This window comes from Rattus norvegicus, chromosome 8 (genome assembly GCF_036323735.1).
Source record: "Rattus norvegicus strain BN/NHsdMcwi chromosome 8, GRCr8, whole genome shotgun sequence".
NCBI lineage: Eukaryota > Metazoa > Chordata > Mammalia > Rodentia > Muridae > Rattus > Rattus norvegicus.
The window spans coordinates 119,773,705-119,786,677 of record NC_086026.1 but is presented as its reverse complement, the minus strand read 5'-3'; the positions used below and the strand labels follow the sequence as shown (position 1 = coordinate 119,786,677).

Sequence of the window (12,973 nt, the reverse complement as noted above, 5' to 3'; positions counted from 1 at the left end):
TTAATGAACTGAAAAGCCACGAAGGACAATTTCAACCAAGAGGTCCTTCTCGCTTTGGTTCATTTGACCGGGAGACAACCACTGGTGCCAGCCCTGCTCACATTGGGGGGACAACTACGCAGATCTTGGTCCACGGATTAAGGGCTTTCAAAGAACACCATGGCTCTGTAAGTCATCCTGTAAGGTGACCCCAAACTGTAGCTCAGCATGACAGCCAGAGCTCCTGTACCCCTAGAGAGGAGGCAGCTTTGCCTGCCGCCCCGAGGATTCCTGTTCACACATAATCCACACCATGTTCTGAACATCAGCTCCATATCCAGCCAAGTCATGGCCTCTGCAGGCCTGCCAGGGCTGAAGCTTGCCTGGTGGGCAGTGGGATCAGAGAATGGGGACCATTTTTCATCAGGAATAAGGCCACCTTGTCATCTCCGCACTCTGCTGCTAATTGGTACCTGTAACCTTGACAGGCCCAGGAGCTCCTGTAGCTCTCCCACTTAGTGTATAAAAGGCAGAGACCCTGAGGGTTCAGAACCCAGTGGTGACCTCTGCGGCAGAGCCGAGGGAGGAGGGCTGTGGCATTTGCTGGCTCTAAACCATATCAGACGGCCACAGACTCATCTCAGAGGTAAAAGACGTCAAATGTGATGGAGGTTAGTTTGAAGAGGAAGGGAAGTGGGTTGACCCCTTGTAAGCCTGTTGCTTTTAGCTGCTGAGTCAAATTTAGGTCTTCATAACCAGTATATGCAGGTCTTCATAGCTTCAGGATTCATGGTAGCCTATGGTTCTGACAGTTAACTCAGGCCTGGAATTGACCTTTTCCTCTAAAACTCCCTTCTTGTATCTGCTTATCAGTGACCTCTTTGTTTGTATGTATGTATGTATGTATGTATGTATGTATGTATGTATGTATGTATTTATTTAAATTTAAGCCAGGTATGGTGGCACATACTTTTAATCTCAGCAGAAAGGAGGCTAGGGTAAGTGAGTCTCTTACGAATTTGAGACTAGGGGCTGGAGAGAGAGAGCTCATAGGTTAAGAGCACTGGCTGCTTTTTCAGAGGACCTGAGTTCAATTCCTAGCACTCACAAAGGCAGCTGCCTGGAACTGCAGTTCCAGGGGGTCCAACAGACACACATGTAGGCAAAACACTAATGTATATAAATTAAAAGTAAATTATTTAAAAAAGAAGAAGAATTTGAGACTAGCCTGGGCTACGTGGTGAATTTCGGGCCAGCCATGACAGCATAGTGAGACTGGCCACATACTAACAGAGAGACGCCAAAATTACAGACAACAAAGGTCTCTTCCTACTCAGAGGCACATCTCAGTGGCTTCTCAATAAACTGGTGTCGGAGCACTGGCCCTCGCTGTATATCATCCTGAACTAAGCTCCTTAGAAGGCAAAAGAACTGTCTGGGATGAGGTTAAAAGGCAGATTTTGATGGAGATTTCGATCTTGAACCAACGATGCGGTTGTACCAATTCCCGAGCGGCAAGAATACAGCTGGCCCAAGGGACCGAGGGCAGCAGCACTCGGTGGGGGTCCCATAGCAATAAAAAGTCTTCGAGACGTCAATGAGCAAATCCGGTACAATGTGCAAAAATGAAAATTTCCGCTGCTTATTTCATTTCCCTTATTTCATTATACTTTGTTTTAGCTGTGTGTAGCTCTGCCGACTCTGGAACTTGCTACAATTCTCCTGCCTCTGCCTCTCCAGTACTGGGATTGCTCCAATTTTTTTGTTTCCATATTATCACACAGTAAGACACTTGGCTGTGTATGCTTTTTCTGTGAATTTTACTCCACAAACGTACAGTGTATCTCGACTCCCCTGCTCCCAATCAGAAGGCGAGAGAACTTTGTCCCTCCGCACCTCTAATCCCAGCACTCAGGAGGCAGAGGCGAGCAGATCTCTGAGTTCGAAGCCGGTCTGGTCTACAGAGTGAGACCCTGGCAGCCCGGGCTACACAAACCCTGTCTCAGAAAAGAAAAGCAAGAAAAGGAAAACCATTAATATATTCCAGATGAAAGTTCTTTGTCAGGTATTGGCTTTGCAAGCCTTCTCTCCGTTTCTAGCACGCCCCTTCACTCTCTTAGTGTCTGTAACACAGCAGAGGGTTTTTTTTTTCCACTTTGGTGAGCAGTTTTTGCTTTTTCTTTTGTGAATTCTGTCTTTGGTGTTATATCTCAGCTCCCTGTCAAAACCCAAACTATGAGGGCAAAAACAAAAACAAAAACAAAACAAAAAAAACAACAAAAAAAATTCTTTCCTTTATTTTGTCTTTATTTATTTTTATTTATTTTTTATTTTTTTATTTTTATTTTTTATTTTGTCTTTAAAAGTTATATTTAGATATATAAACTGCTCTGAGTTGATTTTTGTATTGAGGTCCATTTTTAAAAGATTTATTTATTTCATGTATGTGAGTGCACTGTAGCTGTCTTCAGACACACCAGAAGAGGGCGTCGGATGGCTGTGAGCCACCATGTGGTTGCTGAGCCATCTCTGCAGCCCTGATTGATTATTTTGGTACTATTAATTGAGACATTATCCTTTCCCTGTTGGGCGGCCTGCTGCCGGACTCTGCTTTGAGCCCTGTGTTAGAACTTCAGTCTGTCAGTGCCATTTTCCTCCATTAGGAAGCTTTAGAGCAAGTCAGGTGTTCCTCCAACGTCATGCTTCCCTTCCCAAAGTTCTCTGGTTACCCGGGTTCCTTTACCTTCGGCCGATAAATTTCAGTATCAGCTCGTCTGTATCTGTTTTTACAATCTACCCTGGATTTTTTTTTTGCGTCATAATACATGCATAAATTAGTTTGGGGAGACTGGCGTATGTACTGTATTGTGTCACAACCTTGTGTATCTCTCATTCTAAAGGAGGTTTCCGGTATTCCCCTCATCAGCCTCTAGCAGACATGTATGTGTTCTCTTAGGTTACTGTCTAACATGTATGTGTTCCATTGAATTAATATTGCAGTGTTTCATGCTGGGAGAATTATTGCAAATGCCATTAAGATTTAAATTTTAGTTTTGGATTGTTCATTGTTCATTGTTAGCATGGGTTGGTTTGGGGGCATTTATATGCCCTACATCTTTGCTAAATTCCTTGATTAGCTCTGGGAATTTATAAATTACATTTATTTATTTATTTATTTATTTATTTATTATTTACTGGGAGAGATGGTCATGTCATACATAGTGCACATGTGGAAGTCTGAAGACAACTTCTGGAAGTCGGTTCTGTTCTTCCATGGACCCGGTACGCTCAACTCATTAGGCTTGAAAGAGCCATCTGGACCCCACCCCTACACCCAATCTGTTAAACGCAGTCTCTTGTAGCTTAGCCTAGCTCTGAGATTATTATGTAGTTGAAGATAGCCTCGAACTTCTGATCTTCCGGCCTCCATCTCCTAAGTGCTGGAATTGCAGCATGGACCAATGCACCCGGCTTTATTCCTTACTGAGGATTGAACCTGGAGCTCCAGGAGCGCTAGGCAAGCATTGGACCCACTAGGCTACATACATCCCTGGCCCCTCAGGAAATTTTGAGTGTTTTATTTTATATATACTTGAAAAGAGTACCTGTTCAGCTTCAATCTAGTCAGGTGACACTCACGTTTTTAAATATCCGTGATTGCCTCTGGATCCTCTCTACGTTTCTTTGATTATTCAGAGAGGAGAAATGTCATTTCTACCACACCCAGATGTGTCTGTTTCTTTGCCCAGCTCTGCCAGGGTTTGTCCGTGTGTCCTGAAAATCCTGCTGCTTTCAGCATTCTCGCCTTTTCCGCGCGTGTCTGGATGTGGTTTCCTTTGGATTCAATCTCTCGAAACTAAAGATAGAGGATTTATGGAGGTTTTTGTTTTGTTTTGGTTTTGTTTTTCCAAATTGGGAGACTTTGGCTTTTATTTGTTCCAATATATTTTCCTGGGCTTCACTCTTTATCCCCTCTAATTCTTTAGCTCTAATTCACAGAATCCCCCTTTTCCAGTCCCTCGGGCTAAAATCTGAGCCTTAGGTGGCCGAGTTTTGCTGGGACAACCGAGAGAAAGTGGCCAGAAAGATCAGCTCCTCCCTGCTGGGCTGCAGCGCCCTCTACTGGAGGTCAGGTGTTTCGACGTCGAAGCATCGGGAACTTTAGTTCTTGCGCCGTTTCTGGGTTTCAGATGGCCTTGAGTCTAAACTGAGGACCGCAAAAACAAACGGAAAGTTTAGCAGTGCTCACTAATCTCGCAATTCTAGTCTTTCCCCACAAGCCTCCTCCGACTACGTGCAGTTCGGAATCTCACATGGCAGCTCACGGTTTGTGTCCACTCCTTATTGGCCTGTTTCTTTGGTGAATAGTGAGGTTTCTGTCCTCCATTTTGTCAGAAACTGGAACCTTTCTATTCAGTACAAGCCATGACTATAGAGGAAAATCCAAGGGATGAGAAAATGGTGCAGGCGTCTTGCTACTCAAGTACGAGGATTTGAATTCCAATCCCAACACCGATGCAAAGTCTAGTGTGATTCTATGCATGCACACCTGTGACTGAGACTGCAGCTTGCGGTTGACCGTGTAGTCAAAACATGAGCTCTAGGTACAGGGACAGAACCTGCTCTAAAGGGACAGGATGGAGAGTGACAAAAGAGAATACCCTACACTGTAGAGGGCCGCAATAACATTCGCCACCGCTAGATGGCGCTGGCTTCCACTGTGCCCCACGTGGAAGGCCAGGATAGCTTCCGCCATTACAAGATGGCGCCAGCCTTCGCCGTGCCAGCCGACTTCCTTTCAGGAAGTTAACTGTGTGTGCATGTGCAAGAGTGCCTTCGTGCCAGGTCTTTGCCCACTCCGGGGCGTGCCTATGAGATCATGGGTAAATAACCAATCAGGCGTGGACACGCCACATTAGGGTGTATATAAGCAGCGCCATTCTGGGGCTCGCTCTCTCCTCTTCAAGATGTAATAAACGCTTTGCTGCAGAAGGATCCTGGTGTCCGCGCATCGTTCTTGCTGGCGAGACGTTGGGCGCGCGACACTACACTCTCTGGCTTTTGTGAGTATGGATGCATCATACACACGCACACACACACCATACGCACCACAATATACACAAATACACACAGACCCCACACACATACACACAGATATCACACACACACACACACACACATACACACACACACAAAGACACCACATACACATACACAGACACCATACATACCATACCGTATACAGATATCACACACATGGCACACACATACACACATACAAAGATACCACAAACATATACACAACATACCATACACAGACACATACACAGACACCATACACACTATACCATACACAGATATCATACACACACAAAGCACACACATATATACACAAACACACATACCACACCATACACAGATATCACACATACACACACAAAGACACCACACATACACATAGGTCACACACACACACACACACACACACACACCACACATATAGACATAATACACACTAATACACATGCACACATGCAAGAAGGAAGATGAGGAAGTTAAGAGAACTTGCTGGGGTTGGGGATTTAGCTCAGTGGTACAGCGCTTGCTTAGCAAGCGCAAGGCCCTGGGTTTGGTCCCCAGCTCCGAAAAAAGGAAAAGAAAAAAAAAAAAGAGAGAGAGAGAGAGAGAACTTGCTGTAGGACCTGGGTTCAATTCCCAGCACTCACTCTGGGTAACTCACAACTACCTGAAACTCCAGTGTACACACAAGCAAAAATAAAAATAAATCTTTAAAAAATGTCAATAATAATAAGAATCTGGAAAGTGGCTAAACATTTTTAGAAATTTGAAAAGTAATCTTGTTAAAAAGTAGCTCTTAGGAAATGCTGGCCGTGCAGGAAGCTTACTCTTGGTATGCACAATACACTGTGTAACAATGAGGCTTTCTAGCCAAGAGTCATAAGAATGACCAGTATAAGCCAAAACTCTTTAAAAAAAAAAAAAACCCTCTCAGATTCCTCCATTTGGTCCTAATGCCCTAGGTAACACGAGACCCGAGGGACTGAGCTGTTGGCATGGCATCGGACTCACGGGGGACAAATGTTCTCTTCTTTCATTTGACTCCCTGAGCATGTGTCAGCTCCCCATTCAGAATAGATGCTTCACAGATGTGATCGGTTCAAGTTCTGTGTAACTGAATTAATGCTATGGTTTAAGCATTGATTAATCCGGGGGAGTGGCGCCATGGTGACTGGAAGCCGGAGAGTGAGCAGAATTAACTTCAGGCACAGTCTGGCCCGTGGTCTCCTCAGTGAACAGACACAGGGGGGTCGTTTATTTCTCTAGAACAGTCTCCAGTGCTCCCAAGAGCTTCCCGGTTATTAGCGCCTCTCCCTCACCCTTCTGCAAAGAGAAGCGGTTGGTCTCTGTAAAATCGAGGAAACTAAAACACAAACACAGGAAACACATGCCTGTGACAGAATGTGCTGGCCCTTCAGATGAGATGCTGACTCCAAAGCACACCCGTCCCATCCCCGTGGGTGAAGGCAGTGGGCCAGGACTGAGTCTCTATACCAAGGATAGAAGAAAGAGTTCTTCACCTTTATAGAGCTTAACCAGTGTAGTACGATCTCTCCATTTCAGTGCACAGGTTGACAAATGTTAACAATTGCACCCGGCTACCCAACCAGAATTATAAACAAAGACACAGCATGTTTTCATAACACTACAAAGTAGCCAGGACCTTCTGCCCAGACCAACTAGAAAACTCCATCTGGCTTCTGTAGCAGTGGCTACAGAAGTGGCTCAGCACAGACTCTGAGGAGACCACTTCCCTCCCAGGTTATCCCTGCCTGTCAACCAATATGCATGTCCAACACCCGCCCCCAAGCACCCACAAGCCCCTTGGGCCAGATGTGGATTCACTTTGTCTCAACTCCCACCCTAACAGCTGACACAAGAGATGTTTATGTCTGTGATAAGAATCAGCCCCTGCCCTGGGTTGGAGAGACGGCTCAGTGTTTAAGAGCACTGACTGTTCTTCCAGATGGACCTGAGTTCAAATCCCAGCCACCACATGGTGGCTCACAGACATTTGTAATGAGAACTGATGCCCTCTTCTGGTGTGTCTGAAAACAGCTACAGTGCACTCATATAAATAAAATAAATATTTAAAAAAAAATCAGATGAGGTGGATGGGAGTATTAGGTATTTTTCGTCGTCTTTACTCTCGCTTTCATATTGTCCTGAACGTGTGTTTTTAAAGTTGTCACGTATTTATTTTATTTTACTTATATGAGTGTTTTGCTTGTTTGTCTGTTCACCACATACGTGCCCGGTGCCTGCAAGGTCAGAAGAGAGCATCACATCCTCTGGAAATGGAGTTCCTAATGGTTGTGAGGCACCGTACGGTTGCCGGGGACTGAGCTCAGGTCCTCTGCAAGAGCAACCCCTGCTCTGAGAGGTGGAGCCGCCTCCCTCTCCCGCTCCTGATTTCCCGGAAGTTACAAAGTTACAAACCGCAACCTCTGTAGTCCTGCTCCTCGTGACACTGACAAGGAAAACAGATTGAGGAGTTGAGGGGGAATGAAGGTGAGATGCCCTAATAAAAATGATTTTCAGGGGCGTGGCCCCCACCCTAGCGAGCCTGAGAAAGCGGAAGACAACAGGCAGGGAGTCAGTTCTCTCCTTCCACCATGTTGGGCCAAGGAAACCGACTCTGAGCCATCGCTCTGTCTGGGGTGTTTCTTTGTCTGCGTGCCCATATGGGACACCTCTGGGGACGTGGCAGTGTTCCGAGGGCAGAGGGGCGAAAGGGCTTCCCTGATGCTCCTCTGAGTGTGGGCTGTTGGGTGACATTGCTTCACCTAGAAACCATGGTTGCTTGTCACCAAACCATTACGTGGCAGTGAGCAGACCAGGCGTAATGAGAAAGAGTCTCAGTCACATATCCAGGAACCAGACGGTCGTGTTCAAACGAAGAAAATGGAACTCTCTCCTGAGATGCCCATTATGTTCCTCCAGCTTTGGTGACCCCCACCAGACAACAGTCAGAAAGTCTGAGGTCTGAGGCTGTAGTCCTAACTCTGGGAATGCTGAGTGGGCCCAGAAGCTCCTAGCCAAAGCAATGTAGTGAGATTCTCATCACAAAAACAAAACAAAACAAACAAACAAACAAACAAACAAACAACAAAAAAACCAACTCATGGATTGCAGTCCACGTCTGTAATCCTAATACTCACGAGGTCAGAACGAAAGAATCAGAAGTTCAAAGTTACCCTCAGCTATGTAGGGACCATAGACCCTGTCTTAAAAAAAAAAAAATCAAAATTCAGAACTTTTTGAGTGCTGACACATTGCCACAGTGGAAAATTCCACATCGTGAAATTGTTTCATGCATGAAATTCTCTAAAACGATGCCTAAAATTGCATCCCCGCCATGTGCACAAGGCGTGCAGCAAACACAAATGAATTTCATGTTTAGAATTGGGAAAGCATTCCATTATGCATATGCAAATATTAAAATATCTTTAACCATTTCTGGTCTCAAGCATTTTGGATAAGATATTCAGCTTGTAAATGTACTCAAAACTTACACGTTGCAGTGTGCTTTAAATCTGTGACCAAGTTGAACTTAAGAGAAATATTGAAGATAAGAAAAGTGGGCACCATAAAAAAACAATTTTTTTTTTGGTTCTTTTTTTTCGGAGCTGGGGACCGAACCCAGGGCCTTGCGCTTCCTAGGTAAGCGCTCTACCATTGAGCTAAATCCCCAGCCCCCAATTTTTTTTTTAAAGCCAAGTCTCACTATGTAGCCCTGGCTAGCTTAGAGCTTGCTATGTAGACCAGGCTGGCTTCAAACTCACAGAGGGCCATCTGTCTTTGCCTCTTGAGCCTGGCAGGAATATTTTTAAATTTAAATTAGAAATAATGTTTTAAGTTTAAATGTTTAAATCAAATAATATTTTAAAGATTTTACTTTATTTGTTCGTCTGTCTGTTAGGCGTCTCGAGACAGAGTTTCTCTGTGTAGCCCTGGCTACCCTGGAATCATTCTGTAGACCGGGCTGGCCTCAAAACTCAGAAATTCCCAGGTACTGGGATTAAAGGCGTGAAACAACCACCAGCTGGCATGATAATTCCTGGATGTGTGACTGTTTCTGTGCACATGATTACAGATATATTTGGGGACCAAAGGAGGGTGTCCATCCCCTGGAGCTGGAGTTACTGGCAGTTGCGAGCTGCCCAACCTGTGTGCTGGGAACTGGGCTGGGATCTTCTGAAAGAATTGTAGCTGTTCATGACAACTGAGGCATTTTTCCAGCCCTCTGAGAATTGTCGTTACGAGCTGAGGACATTGGCTCAGTGAAGACAGAGGTCTGGAAAAAAAACATGTTTTCAATCTCCTCTTTACTTAGACCCCACCCAACTCTCATGGTCGCTGACCTTGAATCATGGGCCAGACCTTTAGGAGCCGCGTTGGCCCTTCATCAGCACCCAGCCGTCACACCCTCATCTCCATCTGACCTGCTGGGCTTGCTCTCCCAAGTTCTGTCCTCTGTCTCTCCCCAAGGGTATTCAGGCCCTAGGCACAGCAGGGGAGTCTTCATTGAAACCCCTCTTCTTCACTGACCCCCTGGGCTGACCACTCTGGATCCCTTGAGAATCAGTGCACACTACAGCATCTCTGCCCCTCATACTCTGGCCTCAGCCAATCCCAGGCTGCCTCCTGCAGCTTGGTCATCTCTCCCCGGGACCCACTCTTACCCGTCCAGTCTACGCCCCAGCACGCCTTGCACAGAGATAGTCTGGGCAGCCCTGATTTCATTCACACACATATGGGCAGACCTTACTGCTCTTAAAATAAGACCCAAATCCTCTCTGGGTGAGCCACAGCTTTCCCTCCAGATTGGCGTCTCCTGTGCATGCCTCTTTGGGGGACTCCAGCAAACAGGAGCCGCTGCTGTCCTTGTTTAGTTCAGATAGGGTCTTTTCATGCAGCCCTGACTGACTGGCACTCTCCATGTAACCCAGACTGGCTTTGAACATACTTGCTGTCTTAGTTGTGTCTTGTTGGCTGGACTTACTGAGCTCTGGGAGTTGAGCAATGTGTGTGTGTGTGTGTGTGTGTGTGTGTGTGTGCGTGCGTGCGTGTGTGTGTGTGTGTGTGTGTGTTAAAAGTGATCCCAGAATTGCCGAGGCAGACTTGAGTGGATCTTTATGAATTTGAGGATAGCATGATCAACACAGCAAACTCCAGGTCACCCGCAGCCACACGGTGATACCCTGTCTATTTTTTTAAGTGAAAATTAGGGCCATCTAGCATGAATGGTGCCCATGTGTGTGCATACTGACTGAAGACAGCTTGGCATTGGTTGCATCAAACCCTGAGATCATTTGTTGTCACACATCCCTTGGGTAGAAGGCTTAAAACTTTCAGAGTTTGTCAGGTCATCATTTGAGATGACACAGGTGACTTCTGTCACTGCTGAGTGAGTCACTGCCTAGCTCCTCATGTGGGTGCCCCAACCCCACAGTGCACATGCCTGTGCTTACTGTGAAGGGATGGTTCTCCTTCCAGTAAGGAATTTTCCTCCAGGCCCGTGTTCACAGCACTCCTGCCCAGGTACACTCCACTCTTCATACTTGGACCTTCTGTCTTCAGTTCTTACTGTGTGTTGACAAGAGATGCCCTCAGGAGGCCGGGTGCCTCAGGTCCTGTGGCTGGCCAGGGTCCTAAGAAAACTGCGGTCTGTTCAAATGGATCCTGTATCCTGCAGAATCCAAGGATCACGCTCTGAAGGGCTTCAACGGCTCCTTTCTTTTTCAGGGGATGAACAATCAGTACGTCCGTCGAGAGGTCTTCTGTAGGAACACCTGCCACGAACTCAAGCGGTTCTGGGAGAGGGAGATCGGCAAGCAGACGTGCTACAGAGAGTCTGAGGAGCACCGCCTGGGAAGGAGCGCGCTGAGAAAGTACGCAGCACGTGTCTCGTTCAAAGCGACTTATGCACTTATATGTTTTCTGTGATGTCTCGCCTGTATGTCTGTGCAGCACGTGCATGCAGTGCCCTGGAAGCCAGAAGAAGGTGCTGGATCCTCTGGAACTGGAATAGCAGACTTGTTAGCTGCCGAGTGGGTGTTCACGATCAACTGTAACTCTAGCTCCAGGGGACCCAACACCTCTGGTGTCTTTGAATACCTCCTCTCTCTCTCTCTCTCTCTCTCTCTCTCTCTCTCTCTCTCTCACACACACACACACACACACACACACCCTCATCTACAGGAATTTATATACATCATTTGAAATAATAAAAATAAGTACTGGAGATGGCTCTGAGGCAAGTCTGGGTAATATGAAACTGTTAAAAAAAAGAAGAGGGACGTTGGGAAGGAAAGGGAGAAGGGGGAAGGGAGGGAGAAAGGAAGGAAGAAGGAAGAAAAACAGCTACAAAATGGACAGAGGAGAGGGCTCACTTAGTAAAACATTTGCCACACAAGCATAAAAACCTGAGTTTGATCCCCAGCCAAACAAAGTATTCAGGCACAGCGCGGTGCACACCCATAATCTCTGTGCTGGGGAGACGGAGGCAGGAGAATCACTAGGACCTGCTGGTTAGCCAGTCTAGCTGAATTGGCCAGCTCCAGTATAGCGAGAGATTTCTTTATCAAACAATAAAGTAGGGGCTGGAAAGATGGCTCTGAAAGAGAGAGAGCCTCGGGGGTTGGGGATTTAACTCAGTGGTAGAGCGCTTGCCTAAGAAGCGCAAGGCCCTGGGTTCGGTCCCCAGCTCCGAAAAAAAGAAGAGAGAGAGAGAGAGAGAGGAGAGAGAGAGAGAGAGAGGAGAGAGAGAGAGAGAGAGAGAGAGAGAGAGAGAGAGAGAGAGCCTCTTCCAGAGAGTCCAGGTTCAATTCCCAGCACCCACATGTGTGGCCCACAACTATCTGTAATTCCAGTGCCAGGGGATCCAATTCCCACTTCTGGTCTCTGGGACACCAGGCATGCACGCGGTACACAGACATTCATGCAGACAAAATATTCACACACAACATACAACACACATACAACACACACACACACACACATTTAATTTAAAAATAAGGTAAGGGGCAAGAAAGCAAGCCACCAGACATTGATTTCTGGTCTCCGAGCGCAACGCTCCCCCCACCACTCCCCACATGCATACATATATGTACACATGGAAAACCCAGTCAGAAAGTGACTCTGCCCCTTTCCACTCAGGAAAATAAAAACACAAATACATTTGACTTGCAAGTCCTCCATGTACCCTCCTAAAACCCGAACGCTGAATGGCTTCAGGGAGGACGCTTCCCAGGGCCTCAGCTGCAGTGACGAGGAGGGCCCCATCTGTCACGTTTCTATTTCTAGACTCAGGGAAGAATGGAAGCAGAGGCTGGAGACGAAGCTGAGGCTGAGGAACAACCCAGATGAGGCTGAGAAGCAGACAAATGTCAGCTGAGGGCTCCCGCAGCCCCGACCAGGGCACCGGAGGTCACTCCGCTAGAAGCCAGTTGAACCCCAAGCCCCTCTGCTTGCACATCCTTCCCTAATGCCCCATGGCAGCTGCTTGCCAAGTCTTCCTCTCTGCATGGAAGTCAGGCTACTACTCCCAACGCCTCTGAACGTGAGCTTGTTTAATATCAAGGGGTTTGTTTTCATATCACTCCCCTCTAGCTTTAAAATACTTGTGTTTTAAAGTACGAGCATACCAGAAGGGTGCACATCAGAAGGGGTTCCAATCTTCCTGGTCTTACTTTAAGCATTGCCCCACCGTTTCACCCAGGAAACATCACTACATGAAATCTGTTCTCGTATTTCCCTTTGAAGAGAAGAGCCCATCTACAGGAACAGTAGCACCAGTAGTCATAACATAAGGCTTGCGAAAAACCAGCCTCTGTGTGAACTCATGAACCATGTCTCTCAATAAAATATGGAAATAATTTTAATAAACTCAGTCGTGTGCTAGTCCGTGAGC

General features: G+C 46.5%; 1 protein-coding gene across 2 annotated transcripts; it reads left to right on the top strand.

Moving 5' to 3' along the window:
• Positions 1-508: 508 nt before the first annotated feature.
• Positions 509-12,973, top strand: Fam240a (family with sequence similarity 240 member A). 2 transcript variants are annotated; one of them, XM_039082667.2, is made up of 3 exons: positions 509-625; positions 10,807-10,952; positions 12,367-12,973. In XM_039082667.2, the coding sequence occupies exons 2-3, from the start codon at positions 10,810-10,812 to the stop codon at positions 12,455-12,457; spliced, it is 234 nt and encodes a 77-aa protein (XP_038938595.1). In that variant the 5' UTR covers positions 509-625; positions 10,807-10,809; the 3' UTR covers positions 12,458-12,973. The 2 variants fall into 2 exon arrangements, with proteins under 2 accessions (XP_038938595.1, XP_038938594.1); XM_039082666.2 differs by having other exon boundaries at positions 550-650.